Below are 22,914 nucleotides of genomic sequence, written 5' to 3'. Positions count from 1 at the left end.
CGGAGATAAAATCTATAGCTTATATCAAATTGTGTCACAACTGTGATTCAAAAAATAACCATAGCTCATGTTTTATTGAGCACATACTTCATCTTAGGCACTGTGCTAAGTCCTTACATATATTAATTCATGTAATACACTAATATTTTTAAAATTTTTGTGTATAACATATACAGTAGTATATATATTTATGGGGTACATAAGATATTTTGATACAGGCATGCAATGAGAAATAAGCACATCATGGAGAATGGAGTATCCATCCCCTCAAGCATTTATCCTGAGTTACAAACAATCCAATTACTCACTTTAAATTATCTGAAAATATACTTTTTGTTTTGTTTTGTTTTTTGAGACACAGTCTTGCTCTGTGGCCTAGGCTGGAGTGTGGTGGTGCAATCTTGGCTTACTGCAACCTCCGCCTTCTGGGCTCAAGCAATTCTCCTGCCTCAGCCTCCCAAGTAGCTGGGATTACAGACGTGCACCACCATGCAAGGCTAATTTTTGTATTTTAGTAGAGATGGCGTTTTACCATGTTGATCAGGCTGGACAAGTAGTAGGTCTTATTCAATTTATTTTTTTTTTTGGTACCCTCAAAGTAGATACTGTTATTATCCCCATTTTAGAGAAAGTAAATCAAAAAGAACCCACGCTCTTAAACAATGCTATGAGAGGTGAGATCATCTCAAAGCCCTAAAATTCTATGTCCTTTCAAATTATACAAGTCTCCTCTGGTTAAATTCTCTGTTGTGTTCTGCAATCTTTGGTCATGCCCCAAATACTATTATGTCTTTACACAAAACAACACCTAGATTACTCCTATCTGAAAAAAATCTCATGGAACAGCTAGATTACTACTACCTGAAAAAGAATATATTAGGTTAATCTGAGAAAATGGTCCAAAGGCACTTTCCAGCACCAGTCTCCAATGTGCTTTTTCTTTTACTACGTGGTGATTAACCAGAAGACGGATCTGGGTCTAATTACTAATTAAAGTCTAAGATCAAAGTAGCAGTAAATATAGCCAGAGTGTCAGCCAGGAAAAGGGGAAGCAGTGGCAGGAATAGCGTCTCACACACCGCTTACCAAAGCAATGAGAAGATCCAGAAAGATACATCAGTGCAAGCCTGGGTGTCCCGTGTTGACTGACATCTCCGCTCACCCCTACCTCCTGAAAACCACTGACCACTGTGCAGACAAGCCCTGGATCACTCTCCACTTGAGATACAAAGACTGGTTAAGGTATTAACCATCACCAACTCCAGCACAGAATAAGCAGTGAAAACTAGCTCCAATTTTTGTGGCCACTGGTTCTGACAACCCGCTACTGGAACACGGAATTCACTCAGCTACACCTGAAAACTGTTTTGCCGTCCAACCTCCTCACGCTAAATTACCCAGCGACATAACATTAAGGCTGCAAAGCAGAAGCGGACGTTGTTGGTTCTTTTCACAGGCTGTCAAAAAAAACCTCCACATCTTAAAGGGAAGGTTGCGGAAACTTTATCCCCAACTCTCATGACCTTTCTCCAATTAGGCTGTGTAATAAGAAGAAAGGCAAAGGAGGGGGAAAGAAGTCCGGAGGAAACGGCCCTGGGTGCTGGCCTTTTCCAAGGGTGATGCAACAGGGTCAGACAGAAGAGGAGGAGGAGGAGGTGGGAGCTCCTGGGAGAGAAAAGCAGTGTCGGCGATGGAAATCTAAGTGGGGGACTGGCTTAGCAGGACGGGTGGCGGGGTTATTTAGAACGGGAGGGGCACAAGGTCTGGGAGGGAAGGGCGGTGAGACGCCCGGAGGAAGGGGCACGGACCCAAAGGCCAGAGGAAGCAGAGGGAGCACAGAGGGTTCGGGCAGGCAACGGTGGGCTTCGTGGGGGCCTCGGAAAAACGGTCAGGGGAGTACGAGGTGACCTGCTCGGAGGTGTGGGAGGTGGGGACAGCAGGCCAGGAGAGCCCTTGAGGGGAGAGAAGAAGTCCAGGGGGCTGTTAGGGTGGGACAGAGACGCGCGGCACCGGCGCCAGGGCAGGAGGGCCCAGGGCGGGGGAAGCACAGAGCGGCGACAACGGTCGGCGACGGCGGGCGCGTGGGGAGGCTGTCCGGGCTCGAGTTGAGGCAGGGGCTGACACGGAGTCCCGGCTCGGGGCTGGAGAGAGGGAGGCCGGGCCCGGAACGCGGCGTCAGGGAGGAGGTCGGAGAGGGTTAGGAAGGGCCCGGGACCGCCGGGGGCCGGCGCTGGCGCTCTCACCGGGACAGGTGTTTCAGGATCTGCTTCTTAATGATCCCGGCCATGCCGGAGCCGCTGCCCGCGTGGAAGGCGGTGGGCGGGCAGCTGTGGCCTCTTCAGTTGTGGAAAAGAGGCAGCCCCCTCACCTCGCCGCGGCGTGACCACCGGACGCCGCCGCTGCCGCAGCCGCCATGGCGCTCTCTCTCCCCTGCTCGGGCGCCTGGCGCTCCGCCACGATCCCACCCACCCGCGCGGCGCCGCGGCCGCCGGCCCAGAGCGACGCGAAGATCGCGCGCCACCCACCGGCCTAGCTCGCGGCGGCCAGAGGCGCGCGCTGCGAGGGGCGGGGGCGCGCGTAGCGCCTGGGGGGGCGGGCTCGAACCTCCTCCCTCCGCGCTCTCATCTCCCCATCTGATCTGAAAGGCTCCTCTCGCATTCGGCAGTCGCCTAGAAGCCAAGGGGAAAGGCAGGGTAGTTGTAATTTTTGCAGAAATTCATTAGATCATTGCGCAGCTCCCGGATGCCAGCGGCTGCCTCTCATTTATTTCCCTCACACATTCACTCAGTATTTCTTGAACACCAGCTGTACTCCAGGAATCAGGCTGGGGACTGAAAAGTAGTCTCAAGGACCTCGCAGACCCGGAGATGGGAGACGCAAACCAACCGCTGCGGTCAGCTGCAAAGGGCTTTGTGCTGCAGAGCTAGGAAGGGGACTCCCGTCAGTCAACCTCTTGGTGCCGCCCTTAGCCTCGGCTCCTGAACCGACAGGCAAATATTCACTCAAGACCTGAGCGGCGCACTGCAGAAGCACCCCCTCCCAAATGTGGGGACAGAAGAAAATGAGACGGTCAATTGTTAAAATGACCCAGGACTTCAGAGATCAGCTTCTTCACTGTGCAGATACGGAAACGGAAGCCCAGGGAAGTAAGAGCTTTCCCAAGGTCACCTACTTAGGGCCACCCAGGACTAGAATCCAAGTGTTCTGACTCCCAGTCAAGTGTTATTTCCACTCTATTTCACCCATACGCTTAAAAGTGTAACCCACATGCCGGCGACACCCGTAGACCCAATGGCAAAGATGGAAAGGTGACAGTTCTCTGGACTTAAGCCTTCAAGCAAAAAGGGGGGGAAAGAAAAAAACTCTTGAGACAGCCTTACAGGAAGTCTGGCGACCAGCTAATATTACATTTTAAATGTAGTCATTCTTGTGTATATGTAATATAAAACCAAAGGCAATCAACCATGTCTGTCTCCCCAGTCCCTCAGCCATTTAGGGTGCTCCAAAACAATTGTTTCCCTCAAAACAATTACTCCCTAATTCCAGAGACAGTCTAAGCATGGCAAGGCATATAAATGTTAAATTTTAAAAATAAATAATCAGGTCAGTTGCGGTGGCTCTTCCCTGTAATCCCAGCACTTTGAGAGGCCAAGACAGACGGATCGCTTGAGCCCAGGAGTTCAAGACCAGCCTGGGTACCATGACAAAATCCTGTTTCTACAACAAAAAATACAGAAGTTATTCGGGGGTGGTGGCACGCGCCCGTAATCCCAGCTACTTGGGAGGCTGAGGTAGGAGGATCCCTTGAGCCTGGGAGGCATTGGTTGCAGTTAGCTATCACACCACTGCACTCCAGCCTGGGAGACTGAGAGAGGCTGTCTCAAAAATAACAGACCATGTATTCCTATGCCTATCCCTTGGTCATAGTAAGTTCAATTTTTCCCTGAAGTCCCCAAAATATTACATAAAAAGGCAGAAAATCATCCTTGGCCCAGGTGCTTGACTACCCACTCCCCTCCAGTAGGACTGAATATTAATTGTCCCTCTGCCCACCTCTCACCAGAATATATAACAGGGACCAATAGGGCCTATGGAGAAGAGGTTTTTTGCCAAGGTTATTGGTCATTGTTGCTTTTTCCCAATTCAGTCCTCAGCCAGGGGGGCCACAAGCAATTTTTGCATTTCAGGCTTCCTTTCCTGGAGCACCCCAGCAAAGGAGATTGGACATCTGAATCAGCTATGTAAGGCAAAACCTACCTCATGCTCAGAGACTCAGCATCCTCACTGAATGCGTCATCACGCCTGGTGAATGAGTTATTTTTGTTGAATGCAAAAATTCGTGCTCTACAAAAATATGGCCTCTTTAGGGACCAGGAAATAGGAGAGTTGATAATCTCACCAACAGTATTAATGTGTTTATCCTTCCTTGCAATTCTAAGGATCCAAGACATACAAAGACAAAAGAGATCTGAAGCCAATCCATTTTTTTCAAATTAAACATTTTATATTGAGATGATTATAGATTAACATTCAGTTGTAAGAAATGATACAAATAGGCTGGGCGCGGTGGCTCATTCCTATAATCCTAGCACTTTGGGAGGCCAAGGCAGATCACTTGAGGTCAGGAGTTGGAGACCAGCCTGGCCAACATGGTAAAACCCTGTCTCTACTAAAAATACAAAAATTAGCTGGGCATGGTGGCACACACCTATAGTCCCAGCTACTTGGGAGGCTGAGGCAAGAGAATCGCTTGCCCAGGAGGCGGAGGCTACAGTGAGTGGAGATCATGCCCCTGCCTGGGTAACAGAGCAAGACTCTGTCTCAAATAATAATACAAATAAGTTATTGTATCCTTTACCTAGTTCTCCCCAATAATAACATCTTACAAAACTATATTGCAATATCACAACCAAGATATTGACATCAATGGACAATATACAGAACATGTCCATCACTGTTGCCCTTTTATTTTTATTTATTTATTTGAGATGGAGTCTCACTCTGTTGCCCAGGCCGGAGTGCAGTGGTACAATCTCAGCTCACTGCAACCTCCGCCTCCTGGGTTCAAGCGATGCTCTTGCCTCAACCTCCTGAGTAGGTGAGATTACAGGCATGTGTCACCACACCTGGCTAATTTTTATATTTTTAGTAGAGACTGTGTTTCACCAAGTTGGCCAGGCTGGTCTCGAACTCCTGACCTCATGGTCCACCCACCTAGGCCTCCCAAAGTACTGGGATTACAGGCGTGAGCCTCTGTGCTGGCTACTGTTGCCCTTTTATAATCACCCCAGTCTTCCTCCAGTACCCACCACCTCCTTAACCCCAGCAACCACTGTGTTCTCCATTTCCATAATTTTGTAATTTCAAGAATGTTATAGAAATGGAAACATACGGTACATAACCTTTGGGGATTGTACTTTTTATTAATTTAAAAAATTAATTTATTTTTAATTATTATTTTTAGAGATGGGGGTCTCACTCTGTTGTTGCCCGGGCTGAAATGCAGTGGCACAATCATAGCTCATTGCAGCCTCTACCTCCTGGCCTCAAGTGATCCTTCCTCCTCAGCTTCCTGAGTGGCTGGGACTAGAGGCACGTGCCACCACGCCTGGCTAACTGTTTTATTTTTGGTAGAGACCGCATCTTGCTATGTTGCCCTGGCTGGCATTGAACTCCTGGGGTCAAGCGATCCTCCCACTTCAGCCTCCCAAAGAGCTGAGATTATCGGTGTGAGCCACCATGTGTTCAGCCTGATGGTACTTTTTCCATCAGCATAATTCTCTGGAGATTCATCCAGGTAGTTATGTATATGAATAGTTTGTTCCTTTTAACAGTAGTATTCCTTTTAATGAGTAGTATTCCATGATATAGATATACCACAGTTTGCTTAACCATTCACCTGCTAAAGGACATCTGGGCTGTTTTCAGTTCATTATTATTACAAATAAGCCTGTTATAAATATTTATGTATAGGCGTTTATGTGAGCATTAAGTTTTCATTTTGCTGGGATAAGTGCCCAGGAGTGCAATAGCTGGGTTGTATGGTAGTTGAATGTTTATCTAAAAACTGCCAAGCTGGCATTCAGATGACTATATCATTTCACGTTCCCACCAGCAGTGTCTAAGTGATCCAGTTTCTCTGTATCTTCACCATCATTTGATGTTGTCATTGTATTTATTTTAGTCATTTGATAAGTGTGTAGTGATAGCTCATTGTAGTTTTGATTTGTATTTCCCAAATGGCAATGACACTGAATACCTTTTCACGTGATTTGCCATCTGTATATCTTCTTCAGTGAAATCCCTCTTCATATCTTTTGCCCACATTCTAATTGGATTTTCTTTTTTTATTGTTGTGTTTTGAGAGTTCTTTACATATTCAAAATATTAATCTGTTAGATATGTCATTTGCAAATATTTTTCTTTTTTTTGAGGCAGGGTATCACTCTGTCATCTAGGTTGGAGCGCAGTGGCATGATCACACCCATTGCAGCCGTGACCTCCAAGGTTCAAACAGTCCTCCATCTGAGCTCCCCATACCAACCCAAATAGCTGGTACTACAGGCATGTGCCATCACACCCAGCTAATTTTTGTATTTTTTGTAAAGATAAGAGTTTCACCATATTGCCCAGACTGGTCTCAAATTCCTGGGCTCGAGTGATCCATTCACGCTGGCCTCCTAAACTGCTGGGATTACAGATGTGACTCACAGCACTGGGCCTTGCAAATATTTTCTCACAGTCTGTAGCTTGTCTTTTTTCTTCTTAATATGTGTTTTGTGTCCAAGAGTGATCGCTCATGACTGTAATTCTAACACTTAGAAGGCCAGGTAAAAAGATCACTTAAAGCCAGGGATTCAAGACCAGCCTAGGTAACAACAACAACAAATTAAAATTAATTTTAAAACCAGGTGTTTTGCAGGGCAATAGTTTTTAATTGTGCCCAAAAAAATCAATTTTTTATTTTTTGACATGATCTCAGCTCACTGCAACCTCTGCTTCCTGGGTTCAAACAATTCTCCCTGCCTCGGCCTCCAGAGTAGCTGGGATTACAGGTGTCTGCCACCACACCCAGCTAATTTTTGCATTTTTTAGTAGAGATGGGGTTTGGCCATTTTGGCCAGGCTGGTCTTCAACTCCTGACCTCAGGTGATCCACCCATCTTGGCCTCCCAAACTGTTGGGGGATTACAGGTGTGAGCCACTGCATCCAGCCAAAATTCAGTTTTTAAATGTTTCTTTTTCTGGATCATGCTTTTGTTATCAAATATAAAAACTCTGCCTAGCCCTACATCCCAAAAATTTTCTCATTTTTTTTCCTAAAACTTTTATAGTTTTTTTTATATTTTACATTTTGTCCATGTGACCCATTTCAAATCTGTTTGTTTTTGAGATGGAGTCTGTCACCCAGGCTGGAGTACAATGGCATAGTCTTGGCTTACTGCAACCTCTGCCTCCTTTTGAGTTCAAGCGATTCTCCTCCCTCAGCCTCCCAAGTTGCTGGGATTACAGGTGCCCAACACCATGCCCAGCTAATGTTTGTATTTTTAGTAGAGACGGAGTTTCACCATGTTGGCCAGGCTGGTCTCCAACTCCTGACCTTGTGATCCGCCTGCCTCAGCCTCTCAAAGTGCTGGGATTACTGTACAGGTGTGAGTCACCGCACCTGGCCAAGAGTTTAAGTTTTATACTTCACTGAGTATGAACATTGCGAATGGCTTCCTTTCTAGATGCTTTCCCTGAAAATATGCTACTTTTACAGCCTAGTTATATAACAAACAGAATTCTATAAACACCTTCTGGGCCAGGCGCAGTGGCTCACTCCTGTAATTCCAGCACTTTGGGAGGTCAAGGCAGGAGGATCACTTTGAGCCAGGTCAAAGCTGTAGTAAGCTATGACTGAGCCCCAGTCTGAGCAATAGAGACCCTATCTCAAAAAATAAACAAATAAAAATACCTTCTGTAACATAGAAATCTGTGTAATTTTACCAATGCCACAGAAAATTTTCAGGCCAGGTGCAGTGGCTCGCACCTATAATCCTAACACTTAAGGAGGCTGAAGCAAAAGGAATGCTTGAAACCAGGAGTTCCGGACTAGCATGGCCAATATCGTGAGATATTATCTCTAATTTAAAATTGTTTTTTTTTTTTTGTTTTTTTTTTTTTGAGATGGGGTCTTGCTGTGTCACCCAGGCTGGAGTGTAATGGTGCAATCTTAGCTCACCACAACCTCCGCCTCCCGGGTTTGAGTGATTTTCCTGCCTCAGCCTCCTAAGTAGCTGGGATTACAGGCATGCATCATCATGTCCAGCTACTTTTTGTACTATTTATTTTATTTATTTATTTAGAGATGGAGTGGAGTGCAATGGTGCGATCTCGGCTCACCACAACCTCCGCCTCCTGAGTTTATGCAATTCTCTTGCCTCAGCCTCCCAAGTAGCTAGGATTACCAGCATTCGCCACTACACCTGGCTAATTTTGTATTTTTAGTAGAGACGAGGGTTCTCCTTGATGGTCAGGCTGGTCTCGAACTCCTGACCTCAGGTGATCCGCCCGCCTTGGCCTCCCAAAGTGCTGGGATTACAGGTGTGAGCCACTGTGCTTGGCCTAATTTTTGTATTTTTAGTAGAGATGGGGTTTCACCACACTGGTCAGGCTGGTCTGGAACTCCTGACCTCAGGTGATCCGCCTGCCTCGGCCTCCCAAAGTGCTGGTATCACAGGTGTGAGCCACCATGCCTAGCCTTAAAGTTATTTTTTTAAAAGGAGAAACTTTTCAGATTATTTGAGCCCAAGAGAGAGGGGAGCTGAGAGAAAGGAGAAGCTGAGGTTAGGACAGTTCTTGCCATTCTTGGCTGACATGCACACACACGAACTATTTTCCCCTACTTCAGCATAAAAGACTTAAAATTTTCCACTTACTATACAAAGTGCTATTCATGTGAAAAATTAACCAAGCTGTTTAGTATTTTAACCAACAAGCTCTACAAGTGCTAGATTTAGTTCTGCACAAGATGACTTTAGTAAATAAAGGGAGGATGCCCAAAGAGATTTACTATAGCTAAGGAAAAAGAATCTCATGCAGAGGACGTGAAGAGATAATGAGTTAGAGAAACAGAGCTGCAATGTTACATTTCCTTTTTTTTTTTTTTTTTTTTTTAGTGCTTATTTCACTGCATCATTTCTTTTATACACAGAGAAGACAGAGGGGAGGAAAAAGGGAATACACTTTTAACTAAAAGAGTTGACAATTTTATTTTCACATTTCCCAATACAAATGAAAACTGCATCTTTTTTGCCCCACCTCTCCCCTCCAAAACTATTCTCTTTGATCAGACAGGGGAGCAAGTCTTCCTTATGCTGTTTAGAAAACCCAGCATCACAGCAGCATGATCTCCTGGTGAAGCACAACAGGTAATATAAAACTGATAGAATGAGGCCTCCCCTCTATCCTTATCTGTCTGGTCGAGTCATTCCAGGCCGAGTGGGCACCATCATGGGACGGGCAGGAGGTCTCATCATTGGGGGCCCAGGCATCATTGGCATATGGCCTCCCATAGGTGGCCTCATTCCAGGAGCTGCAGGATAAAACAAAGAAGATGGAAAAAAGGGAATCAGAAAACACCATTTAGGGAGAGTTTTATGGGACTTCAATTAAAAACAAAAACGTAGCCCCCCCCTTGCAAAATGCTGGAAAAAAGACATACGTGACAGAAGAAATGTAACAAATTTATCACATCTGTAAATTACTTAGACATTCTCAAACAAAAAACAAAAAGGTCAACACAAGAATCATATGGGAATCATGATGTAATGACAGTAAGGGGGAAACTACTAACAGACTGCTTTCCAGAAATCACCAGGGACACTAGTTCCCTAAACTGACCTTTTTTTCTTACTCAGGGAAATTCACAACTAAGTCACAGGTTTTTCAGTCAGCTCTTTTAATCAGTTATATCCACTATATAACCAGGAGCTATTTCATGAATGTACACAGGCACAGAGGACAATCTTACCACTAAGCGTTTGTTCGGAGTTGTAGGAAAGGTGAGCAGGAGGCCCATGCTGAGAACCTGTTAGTAACCATACTTAGCTCAAGTCAATAAAAATAATAGGCAATAACGTGATTTATAACAATTAGTGCACATAAAAATCTGATTTTTCTAATGCATTTCAGAAACTATTAATGAATGTTTTTAAGTGTCCCATCAATAAACCAGCTAAATAAATAAGCCAGGGAGGGGAAAGCAAGCAGAGGGGTAGGGGAGGAACACAGGCAGTTTCAATGGAATTGATAATGTTCTACTTCTCAGCTGGGTGGTGGGTTCATGGATATTCATGTTACTATTATGCCCCATAATTTCATGTTATTGATATTATTTTTAAATATCAAATTTTACCAATTTATTTTTAACTAAGTAATTTTGAATAAAGGTTTGCAGCAAAGGGTACAAGAGAAAACTATATTCAAACTTGAATATAGCCTTATCACAAATGGTGAAACACAAAAATATGCAAAGACACAAAATCCAACAGGTACAGAATTTAAGACCAATTTAAACAGGAACAGAGAATACTACTAACTTCTAAATACCACATAAAGGCCCATGCTTAACCTATATTTAAGAATTTCTTAGAAGAAATGGACGGACATAAACCAAAGATTAAAAACTGGGCACCTGAAAACTTGTTTTCTTTGGTCTCCATAGCGAATTTACTTTGAATCAGTTGGTAACATTGGGATTTCATACAGAAGTCTAGATTCCTTTTTCTTTTAAATTTTTTATTATGAAAATGTTCAAACATACACAAGAATAGTAAAGAAGAATATAATGAACATCCATGTATCCATCATCCAGCTTCAACAATTATCCACTCACGGACAACTTTATCTATAATCCCACCCATTCCTACCCCAGTCCAACCTCCAACTACTCAATTATTTTAACACAAATCCCATAATCTTATCATTTTATCCTGGCTTGAAAAAACAGAAAACAAAAAGCAGACTCAGGAGAAAAGGCAACACCAAGCCTTATTCTCAAATGTCAACCATAGGCTGAAGTTGAGTTCCAGAAGCCTTCTTTAGATGAATCATGCATTCCTCAGTTACCGCATCCCTAAAACCTCTAAGAATTTGAATTTGTGACCCTGATTTCAGATGCTAAAGCCACTGAAGTCATTTGATTTTGTTTTGGGCTCACAAGTCAGCAAGGCAGGAACTCTCTATCTATACTCTACCCGATACCCACAGCAGATATACTGATAATTCTGGCTAGGAGGCCACTCTAATAACTTTGCGGCTTGTATTTCCAGAGTAGTTGGAGGCGTCGGCCACAACTGTTCCCAAACTTGATTCTGTCAGCTGTAGTTATTACTCTAATTATATATATAATTTAAGTTTTCTGCAAACCAATTAAATGAGTGTGAAAAGAGAACAGTTTCTAAAACTAACGATACTTAGACTCAGATAAATCACCAAAAAATATTCAAAAATTTTGTAGGCAAAATAATAATAAAAGATTGGAACTAGGACTCAGATCACTTGAAAGAAATGAAACTAAAGTTGGTGAAGGATGTGTTACAGTTATGGCTTATTGGTTTATGCAATAAATATATAGTGTTCCAATCATCAGACACACTCTCAAAGCAAAGGTCCTATTCACATATCAGAAATATTTGCAAATTGATGTATGTTTAAATTTACATTAAAATAAAGTGTTTGAAGCCTAAGTTTTTCCCCCTTCCTAAATAAAAAAACAACTACCAGGCTGAAAGCCTTTTTAATATAATGATGAGGCCAAGTTAATCTGCAAGATTAAATAAGCAACAAGTGGCTCTGCTCCAAATCAAAACTGAGAAAATGTAATGTATCTATAATCTTCCCTCTCCCCTCAAAATGGAACAAGCTTATCTACTCTTCTCTTCACTGTACATAAATGGCCAAAAGCCAGGATGAGGCAAGTAAACAGAAGAGAGGAAATGAAAAACAGAGGCAACCTATCCTGCTTTTAGCAGCACAAGGTCACTGGATACCATTCCATTATACTGATAAACCAAGTATTTCTTTTTGTGTAAATTACCGTTACTGACTGACCAAATTTAGTTTGTTACAATAGTACAGGTGGACAGCTAATTAAGAATTCCATTAAGCTGGAAAAAAACACAATGGAGCAACTAGAAAGACAGACATCTAAACTTACCAGGTCCCACTGGCATCATCCCAGGAGGAGGAGGGCCCATCATTGGCATCATGGGAGGGCCCCCCATATGGGGTGCTGGCATCATACCAGGGCGAGGAGGACCCGCTGAAATAAAGAATGGGGCCTGTGGTTAAGGTGTGCTCACATATTAACATTTTCTCTTCTTAATCAAACTAAAAGGATCTCATGAACTCCTTCAAATTTTCATGGTTTCTTTTTATAATAGCAGATCCACAAAAATCACATGCCATAAAACATTGATCTACAAATAAAAAGCAAGAACAAGCCTGCCTAGACAGAAGAACAAAGTTAGATTTACTAGGTTAAGAAAAAACTGAGATTTTAATTAAAAAAAAAAAAAAACGGGGGGTGGAGAGGTTGTGCCTTCTGTAGAGCTCCTGACAAAAAGCTGATGAACTTAGGCCACAAGTATCTAATTTCAGATGCCTTTGTAAAAAATGAAAACATGGTTTTAAAAGAGTCTTTGGAAATACAAAAACTTATATGCAGGGATATTCCTGACAGTATCATTTACAATAGCTAAAATTTGGAACAATTGAAATATCCAATAAGAAAAGAGTGAGGTAAATTACGGTACATTCACACCACAGACTATTCTGCTATCAAAAATAATCGAGTTGAGAGCTAGTCAGTCAAGGCAGAGTAGGAGAGAGAAGAAACCCTGGAGTTGCTATGGGCTGAGGCCTGACCAGGTCCCAGGATGTCAGGCGTCCAGAAAAGGTTTGGCAGGCTATTAGCGATCCACCTACATTAGTGTGCAACTATTACAAACAGCCTGCTTCCCTGGGTTTATACCCGTGATTGTGTGCAAGATTGAGTCTAGGTCTCTGAATGTGATTTCAGTCTGAACCCTCCCAAAAAAGCCACAGTACAGTACGACCTAGTACAGCACTCAGTCTCCTCTTGTCTGCCACACAGAAACAACAAACTTTCCCAGAAAGCTGGGCCTATGATCCACTCCACTTACCCACTTTCAATGATCTAATTCTTACCTTCTGCTTTGTTTTTTTTTTTTCCAGACAAAGTCTTGCTGTGTTGCCTAGGCTGGTATGCAGTGGCACAATCTCAGCTCACTGCAACCTATGCCTCCTGAGTTCAAGCAACTCTCCTGCCTTAGCCTCCTGCGTAGCTGGGACTATAGACGTGCACCACCACGCCTGGCTAATTTTTGTCTTTTTAGTAGGAACGGGTTTCACCATGTTGGCCAGGCTGGTCTCGAACTCCTGATCTCAAGTGACCCAGGGGCCTTGGCCTCCCAAAGTGTTGGGATTACAGGTGTGAACCACCACACTCAGCCTAATTCTTACCTTTCATAAGATACAGATTTTGGTGTTAGGTGGGTTAGAAAATAGGGCAAAAGACTAAGGAGTTTATCACCAATTTCAGTCCTCCAGTGTGCTGTGTTCATAGCAGTATATAATTTACCCAGCAACTCCTATTCATATATTAGCTCATCTAATCAGAGGTTCATTCTGAGCTTTCTTTCCACTTAAATCTGTCTCAGATTCACACTTGGGATGCCATAAATACAATATCTTAGTGACAATGCAATCAAAAGTTAGCTCTAAAGTTATTTTAGAAATTATACCACTAAAGTTGTTTTCTATTACTACCTGCATCTATATTCAACATTTACATATTGATACATTTATATTACTATCTACATATAAATGCAACAACATCTGAAAGCCAATGGTGAGATAATCTAACATAACCAAAGGATACCCTGCCCAGTCACACCCCTTAAAAGTTTAAACTTACGAAGACTTGGGGGAGGTGGTATCATCGCCCCTGCAGGAGGAGGAGCAGAGAATGGAGTAGGAGGTATCTTTCCTTGTTGAAATGCAGCCGCTTTGGAGATGAGGGTGAGGGAAAAAAAAAAAAAAAGATGAATACGAATTCAACAACCGAATAACTAAAATACCACTTTCTTTTAAGTCTGTAATGGTTCCAATTACTTTACTCTTGCTAGTTTTTGTTTTTTTTTTTTAATCTATTATACTTTAAGTTCTGGGGTACATGTGCAGATTGTGCAGGTTTGTTAATAGGTATACACATGCCATGGTGGTGGTTTGCTGCATCCGTCACCCCATCATCTACATTAGGTATTTCTCCTAATGTTATCCCTCCCCAATACCCCCACCCCCTGCTATTCCTCCCCACTAGGCCCTGGTATGTGATGTTCCCCTCCCTGTGTCCATGTGTTCTCAATGTTCAACACCCACTTACGAGTGAGAACGTGCTAGTTTTCATCTAAAGCTACTATATCATGGTTCTACAGTTTTAAAATCATTTTCAGGTATTCACCAGCTAAAATTGCAATTAATTGGTTTGTTGATTTACATTTTCTACTTAGCAGTTCTATGGTTAAATTAAATAAGGGAGACTGGAGTAAAAATTTCCTGTGTATCAATGTCTTTTTTTGAGACAGAGTCTCACTGTCACCCATGCTGGAGTGCAGGGACAATCGCAGCTCATGGTAGCCTCAACCTTCTGGGCTCAGGTGATCCTCTCACTTCATCCTCCTGAGTAGCTACAGGTGCACGGCACCATGCCTGGCTAACTTTTCTACTTTTTGCAGAGATGGGGTTTCTCCCTATTGCCCAGGCTGGTCTCAAACTCCTGAGTTCATGTGATCCACCCACCTTGGCTTCCCAGAGTGCTAGGATAATAGACATGAGCCACCACACCTGGCCCTATCAATGTCTTTTACCAAAGAGGAACAATCATCTTTAATTTGTAGATGTGGTTTATAACCAATTCAAGCCATTCATAATTTTGTTTGAAAAAGTGTAATACATGCCCAAAAAGCTGGCCTTTATAAAATTTCCATCCTTCCTATGTATGCTGTCCTAGGTAAAAATAATATACCATGTTGGTTTACCAGTTTGGAAATCAATGCACTAAACTAGGAGATTTAAAAGAAACAAAGATTTCAAACTATAAGCTTGCCCCAAAAAAGATTATGATTTTTTAAAAGTCTAATACAATCAATTTTTATTTTATTTTATTTTTTTCAGATAATGAGGCACAAGAGAAACTGAAGATCATCTATATTTTATTTTGGAATAGAATCACAAATAAATTTTAAAGTACACACTAATAGTCTATTCCTGACATCAGTTCCCGCCAATATAGTGCTGTCTACAGGTCATCCTACTTCACTCCGACCAAGCCAAACGAAGTCATATTACTCAAGTCAATTACTGATGATTCACTGGATCATATCCAAAAAAGTGACCTAGCAGAGATTTATGAAAAGCTTATTATCCATATTGCCTCTGAATAAAGCCTGTGGATCTCAGAGATTATATCCCAATATGGACTTTTCAATCAAGAAGGCCTCTCTCACATCCTTTGTAGGAGGATGGCTTCCAAAGGCTGAAGTGGGGGAAGCAAAGTTACTGGCTCAGTAGCAGATTGTCAACATAATCACGGATTTCATGAGGTGTGTCCCTGAAGGGCTCCCCCTGTCTTCTCAAAAAATCCTCCACTAAAAATGTTTATTCTGACTAGCCTTAAAACAAAAACAAAAACATGTATTCAAGCCGAATGCAGTGGCTCATGCCTGTAATCCTGGCACTTTGGGAGGCTGAGGCAGGAGGATCTCTCGAGCCCCAGAGTTCAAGACTAGCTTGGGCAACATAGTGAAACCCCATCTCTACAAAAAATAAAGATTAGCTGAGCATGGTGGTGTGCACCTGTAGTCCCAGGTACTTGGGAGGCTGAGGGAGGAGGAATGCTTGAGACCCGGAGTTCAAGGCCACAGTGAGTTATGATTGGGCAACAGAGTAAGACTCTATCTCTAAAAAAATTAAAAATTAAAAAAAAAAAATTTATTCATCCTCAACTCTTTTTTTTTTTTTTGAAGACAAGAGTCTTGCTCTATCACCAGGCTGAAGTACAGTAGCATGATCTTGGCTCACCACAACCTCTGATTCCCTGGTTCAAGCAATTCTCCTGCCTCAGTCTCCCAAGTAGCTGGGAGGCACCCGCCACCATGCCCAGCTAATTTTTGCATTTTTAGTAGAGATGGAGTTTCACCATCTTGGCCAGGCTGGTCTTGAATTCCTGACCTTGTGATCCACCCGCCTCAGCCTCCCAAAGTGCTAGGATTACAGGCGTGAGCCATGGCACCCTGCGAGACTCAGTCTTTAAAAAAAAAATTGGGGGCCGGGCGCCGTGGCTCAAGCCTGTAATCCCAGCACTTTGGGAGGCCGAGGCGGGTGGATCACAAGGTCAAGAGATCGAGACCATCCTGGTCAACATGGTGAAACCCTGTCTCTACTAAAAATACAAAAAAAAAATTAGCTGGGCATGGTGGTGCGTGCCTGTAATCCCAGCTACTCAGGAGGCTGAGGCAGGAGGATTGCCTGAACCCAGGAGGCAGAGGTTGCGGTGAGCCGAGATTGCGCCATTGCACTCCAGCCTGGGTAACGTGAGTGAAACTCCGTCTCAAAAAAAAAAAAAAAAAAAAAAAAAAAAAAAAATTGGGGCCAGGAGTGAAATAAATAAATAGATTAAAAAACTGGAATCAGCCATAGTGGCTCATACCTATAATCCCAGCACTTTGGGAGGCCGAGGCAGGCAAATCACTTCAGGTCAGCAGTTCGAGACCAGCCTGGCCAACATGGTATAAAACCCCATTTCTACCAAAAATACAAAAAAGTTAGCTGGATGTGGTGGCATGCACCTGTAGTCCCAGCTACTCAGGAAGCTGAGGCAGAAGAATCACTTGAACCCAGGAGGGGGAGGTTGCAGTGAGCCAAGATTGTGCCACTGCACTCCAGCCTGGGCAACAGAACAAGACTCCATCTCAAAAAATAAATAAAATAAATTTTAAAAAATTGGGACAACGTCTGAGATTCACTCCATAATAATCCAGGAAGGAGAAAGGCAGTAGATGACAACATTCAGTAGCTCTCTCAGCCAGAAACAATTTTGCCTCCCAGGGACACTGCACAATGCCTGGAGATATTTTTAGTAGTCACAACTGGAGGTTGGTACTGGCATCTACTTGGCAGATGCCGGGGATGTTGTCAAACATCCTGCAACTCACAGAAAGACTCCCATAGCAAAGGATCATCCAGGCTTAAATGCCGACAGTATCAAGGTTGAGAAAATTAAAATAAATGCAACAAGAGTGCTACAGTTAAGCGATGGGAAGTGAAGGGTGAGGAAATTCAGAACTGGAAATTCATTAAGCTTGTCTATTTTATTTGAAAATTTTCACAATAGTGTTGCCTTATTATTTATTAATTATTATTGTTTTTCTGAGACAAAGCCTCACTCTGTTGCCCAGGCTGGAGTGCAGTGTAGCGGCACAAACTTGGCTCACTGCAACCTCCACCTCCTGAGTTTCAGCGATTCTCCTGCCTCAGCCTCAGCCTCCCAAGTCGCTGGGACTACAGGGATGCCCCACCATGCCTGGCTGAATTTTTTGTATTTTTAGTAGAAATGGGGTTTCACCATGTTGGCCAGGCTTGTCTCAAACTCCTGACCTCAGGTGATCTGACCACCTCCTCCTCCCAAAGTGCTGTGACTACAGGCATGAGCCACCACGCCTGGACAGTTTTGCCTTTTCATTATTTTTTTTTAATTTTTTTAAATTAAAAAAAATTTTTTTTTGAGACAGAGTCTCACTCTGTCACCCAGGCTGGAGTACAGTAGTGCGATCTCAGCTCACTGTAACATCCACCTTTTGGGTTCAAGCAACTCTCCTGCCTCAGCCTCCTGAGTAGCTGGGATTAGTAGTGTGCAACACCATGCCCTGCTAATTTTTGTATGTTGAGTAGAGACGGGGTTTCCCCATGTTGGCCAGGATGGCCTTCAACTCCTGGCCTCAAGTGATCTACCCATCTCGGCCTCCCAAACTGCTGGGATTACGGGCATGAGCCACTGCACCCAGCCTTTGCTTTTTCAAAAAGGCACATTACAAAGCCCATATGGCTGACCAGCTCAGAGTACAATGAATGATTAAGAGAGGCCATGATGCCAAGCACAGTGGCTCACGCCTGTAATCCCGGCACTTTGGGAGGCCAAGACGGGCTGATCACAAATTCAGGAGTTCAAGACCAGCCTGACCAACATGGTGAAACCCATCTCTACTAAAAATACAAAAATTAGTTGGGCATAGTGGCATACGCCCATAATCCCAGCTGCTTGGGAGGCTGAGGTAGGAGAATTGCTTGAGCCCAGGAAGTGGAGGTTGCAGTGAGCTGAGATGGCGCCACTGCACTCCAGCCTGGGCAACAGAGTGAGACTCCATCTCAGGAAAAAAAAAAAAAAAGAAAAAAAAGGCCGTGGTTCAAATATACCAGGATGATCTAAAGTAAAAATGCAACATCCCCTTCTGTTAGTGCCCTGGACCCAACAAGCCGGAACAACAAAATGTTCCTAACAAAAAGAGTATAGGATGTACAACAGGGGTCTAAAATGTATCGACTATTTTGTTACATCAAGTAGTTTCTTTTTGACTAGTACTCTGTCAGAACTACAAATAAGAAATCTAAATATGGTCTCAAACTATTTGGGCAAAACCACAAACCCACTCCCCACCTGCTCCTATTAGATAGGAACACACTTCTAAAACCTGTGGATTACTACAAAGGGGCTTTATATAAATTTGCTACAAAATCTGGTCCATGTCCATAGATAAGTGTTAGACAACTCCATTCTTCTCTGCCTCACTTTGCCATCTAACCTTATTGCTGTCTCTGATTGCTCTAACCTCAATAATGTGTTCCTATATCCTTGGGAAACCAGTGACCTTCCACTTATTTCATTCAACATATCCAAATGCTCCTATTTATCATTCAGAATGAGTTGCCTCTGTGAAAACAACAGAGACAGGGACAAAAAAGAATAGGACCATTTTATCACATCAGAACAAGAGACTGAAACATACTTGTTTTGTCTATCAGGCTCTGAGCCTGCTCTTCCATCCATTTCTGATAGTAGTCTTTCACATTCTCTTTGTGTTTCCTACCACTGCAGTGTGTCTTTCTCACAGATGGCTGTAAAATAAAAAGATCGTATCAGATGTAGAAACAAATGTCCAACACTAAAACTTAAAGGTTTACCTTTATATAAGCACCATTAGCTGGCTGCTACAGTATTACTTATAAACATTATCCAGCAATGTACTGTGGTAAATTTTTTTACTATATTATCTAGACCAGAGGTCCGCAAACTATGGCCCATAGGCCAGCCACTGGCTTTTGTGTTGTTTTTTTTTTTTTTAAAAAAAAGGCCAGGTGCTGTGGCTCACGCCTGTAATCCCAGCACTTTGGGAGGCTGAGGATGGCAGATCGTTTGAGGTCAAGAGTTCAAGACCAGCCTGGCCAACATGGTGAAACCCTGTCTCTACTAAAAATATAAAAATTAGCTGGGCATAGTGGCGGGCACCTGTAATCCCAGCCACTTGGGAGGTTGAGGCAGAAGAATCACTTGAACCCAGGAGGAGGAGGTTGCAGTGAGCTGAGATTGTGCCATTGCACTCCAGCCTGGGCAACAAGAACAAAGCTCCATCTCAAGAAAAAAAAAAAAAAGTATTGGAACACAACCACATTTATTGCTGTCTTTTTTTTTTTTTTGAACAGGATCATGCTGTTACTCAGGCTAGAACGCAACAGCACGATCTCGGCTCACCGCACCCTCAACCATTCAGGTTCAAGCAATCATCCCAGCTCAGCCTCCTGAGTCCCTGGGACTAGAGACACGAGCCACTATGACCAGCCAACTTTTTTTTTTTTTTTTTGAGATGGAGTTTCACTCTTGTTACCCAGGCTGGAGTGCAATGGCGCGATCTCAGCTCACCGCAACCTCTGCCTCCTGGGTTCAGGCAATTCTCCTGCTTCAACCTCCTGAGTAGCTGGGATTACAGGCATGCGCCACCATGCCCAGCTAACGTTTTTGTATTTTTAGTAGAGATGGGGTTTCACCATGTTGACCAGGATGGTCTTGATCTCTTGACCTCGTGATCCACCCGCCTTGGCCTCCCAAAGTGCTGGGATTACAGGCTTGAGCCACCGCACCCGGCACCAGCCAACTTTTTAATTTTTTGTAGAGACGAGGTCTCACGATGTGGCCCAGGCAGGTCTCAAACTCCTAATCTTGAGTAAACCTCCCACCTTGGCCTCCAAACGTGCTGTGAGCTGACTGGTGGGAGCCACAGAGCCCAGCACATTTATTTCTATACTGGCTATGGCTTCTCTCTACAAGGCAGAGTTGAGTAACTATAGCAAAGGTGTCTGTCCCCAAACCTAAAATAATTATATTCCAACACATTAAGAAAAAAATGTGCAAGTCACTGATCTAGAACACAAGGCCATTTTAATGCCCTTTCTTAGGTTATTCCATGGCAAAATAAGATAGCTTACATATAGTTAAATAACACTATGAAAATATGTTCTTGTCAGTGACTAGGGTTCTAGAGTATAAACTCTATACAAATCACATACAGAACTTTGTCGATAGTCCACTAGTCCTTTTGTTCTTTAATAGCTTTATTGGGGAATAACTGACATACAATAAGCTCCACATTCAACCTTTTTTTAAGTTAACATTTACTGAACACTGACTATGTGTCAGGCACCCCACTATGTACTTTACAGTGTCTCAATCTTCATGAAAATCACATGTGCATGTCACAACAGACTACTATTCAGAAAGAACAAACCACTGACATATGCAACAGGAATGACTCTCAAAAACATTATACTGAGTAATAGAAGTCACACATACACATAAAAACTACAGGGCCAGGAACTGTGGCTCACACCTTTAATCCCAGCACTTTGGGAGGCTGAGGCAGGTGTATCACTTGAGGTCAGAAGTTCAAGACTAGTCTGGACAACATGGTGAAACTGTCTACTAAAAATACAAAAATTAGCTGGGCAAGGTGGTGAATGCCTGTAATCCCAGTTAGGAAGCTGAGGCAGGAGAACTGCTTGAACCTGGGAGACAGAAGTTGCAGTGAGCCATTATTGCACCACTGTACTCCAGCCTGGGCAACAGAGTGAGATTCTGTCACAAAAAAAAAAAAAAGGTATCTACTATATATTGCAGATTGCATTCCCAGGAAGTTTGAAAACCAGTAACACTAATCTTTACTAAAGAAAACCAGATCAATGGAGGTTAGGGGTACAGGAGCCTAACTGCAAAGGAACACAGGAGAGCTTTCTGGAGTGATAAAAACATACTGTTATCTTTTTTTTCCTTCTTCTTTCTTTTTTTCTAAAGAAGAATTTTTTTTTTTCTTCCATACTGTATCTTTTTAATTTTATTGTTGGGGATGGCATCTCACACCCAGGCTGGAATGCAGTGGCCTGAACACAGCTCACTGCAGCCTCAGCCGTCCAGGCTCAAGCAATCTTCCTGCCTGAAGAAACACAGATCTCATTCAGATGATCCTCATTGCTGCCTAACTACCTTGCTACTGCTATACTCACTCATTGTTGACATGACTACCTCAGAGGCAACAGACACTGAAAAGAGATTGTCTTTTCAGTCTGCATTTCAAATTACTGCTCTGCCAGCTGGGCAACATAGCGTCTCTTCGAAAAATAATAAGCCTGTCATGGTGGCTAACATCTGTGGTCCCAGCTACTTGGGAGGCTGAGGTGGAAGGGATGTTTGAGCCCAGGAGATCAAGGTTACAGTGAGCCAAGATTGTGCCACTATACTCCAGCCTGGATAACAAAGCAAGATCCTATCTCCAAAAAAAAATTGTTCCTTATCCTCCCAACCACTGTTTACATTAATACAACAACGATGCCTTAAGCCTAAAAACAAAATCATGACTAACAGCCAGGCGAGGTGGCTCACACCTGTAATCCCAGCACTTTGGGAGGCAGAGGCAAGTGGATCACCAGATGTCAGGAGTTCGAGACCAGTCAGGCCAACAAGGCAAAACCCTGTCCCTACTAAAAATACAAAAATTAGCTGGGTATGATGGCTCACGCCTGTAATCCCAGCTACTTGGGAGGCTAAGGCAGGAGAATTACTTGAACCTGGAAGGTGGAGGTTACAGTGAGACAAGATTGCGTCACTGCACTCCAGCCTGGGTGACAAGGGCAAGATTCAGTCTCAAAAAAAAGAATGGAGTGAGCCTGTCACTTCAAGGGAGCAATGGATAGTATTGCATTAAACAAAAGTCAGAATTTCAGAAAATCTTATGTGCCACCATAAGCTTGACAGCTTCCCAATATTTAAGGGTGGTTATGATTAAATTGTGACATTATTAATGTGGGTTTTCATTACCTAATCAAATGTATCCATATTCGAAGCCTGGCACTAACTCAAGTCAATCAACATTTTCCAAATAACCAATGCACATTACAAAATCGTGCATGGTAAAAGATCTACCCAAGTGCAAGATAAACCACTAATTTTTTTTTTTTTTAAAGACTGAGTCTTGCTCTGTCACCAGACTGGAATGCAGTGGCGCAATCTCAGCTCACTGCAACCTCCACCTCCTGGGTTCGATTCTTCCACCTCAGCCTCCAGAGTAGCTGAGACCACAGGCGCTAATTTTCGTATTTTTAGTAGAGATGGGGTGTCACCATGCTGGCCAGGATGATCTCGATCTCTTGACCTCGTGATCTGCCCACCTCGGCCTCCCAAAGTGCTGGGATTACAGGCCTGAGCCACTGTGCCTGGCCAAATTTTTTTTTTTTTTTTTTTTTTTTT

General features: G+C 43.3%; 2 protein-coding genes and 1 long non-coding RNA gene across 4 annotated transcripts in view; 1 reads left to right on the top strand and 2 right to left on the bottom strand.

Annotated features, from left to right (window-relative positions):
- Positions 1-2,523, bottom strand: part of UHRF1BP1 (UHRF1 binding protein 1) — an 89,055-nt gene extending 86,532 nt beyond the window's left edge. Inside the window, exon 1 of the mRNA XM_032253470.1 lies at positions 2,244-2,523. Within this exon, the coding sequence (XP_032109361.1) occupies positions 2,244-2,287 (44 nt within the window). The 5' untranslated portion in view covers positions 2,288-2,523. The remainder of the gene's footprint in view (positions 1-2,243) is intronic.
- Positions 1,486-15,751, top strand: LOC116533658. Its single transcript, XR_004261389.1, has 2 exons — positions 1,486-1,655; positions 15,243-15,751. It is a non-coding gene; the product is annotated as an uncharacterized LOC116533658 (long non-coding RNA).
- Positions 9,228-22,914, bottom strand: part of SNRPC (small nuclear ribonucleoprotein polypeptide C) — a 16,753-nt gene continuing 3,066 nt past the window's right edge. Inside the window, exons 3-7 of one of the 2 annotated variants that reach the window (XM_032253485.1) lie at positions 19,130-19,238; positions 13,984-14,073; positions 12,202-12,306; positions 10,015-10,071; positions 9,228-9,576 (exon numbers count right to left, since the gene is read on the bottom strand). In XM_032253485.1, the coding sequence (XP_032109376.1) occupies positions 9,452-9,576; positions 10,015-10,071; positions 12,202-12,306; positions 13,984-14,073; positions 19,130-19,238 (486 nt within the window). In that variant the 3' untranslated portion in view covers positions 9,228-9,451. The remainder of the gene's footprint in view (positions 9,577-10,014; positions 10,072-12,201; positions 12,307-13,983; positions 14,074-19,129; positions 19,239-22,914) is intronic. The other variant, XM_032253486.1, reaches the window with a different exon arrangement.

This window comes from Sapajus apella, unplaced genomic scaffold (genome assembly GCF_009761245.1).
Source record: "Sapajus apella isolate SASKATOON/1434 unplaced genomic scaffold, GSC_monkey_1.0 scaffold83, whole genome shotgun sequence".
Classification (NCBI taxonomy): Eukaryota; Metazoa; Chordata; class Mammalia; order Primates; family Cebidae; genus Sapajus; species Sapajus apella.
The sequence above is the reverse complement of the archived record's forward strand: the minus strand, read 5'-3'. Positions and strand labels throughout refer to the sequence as shown.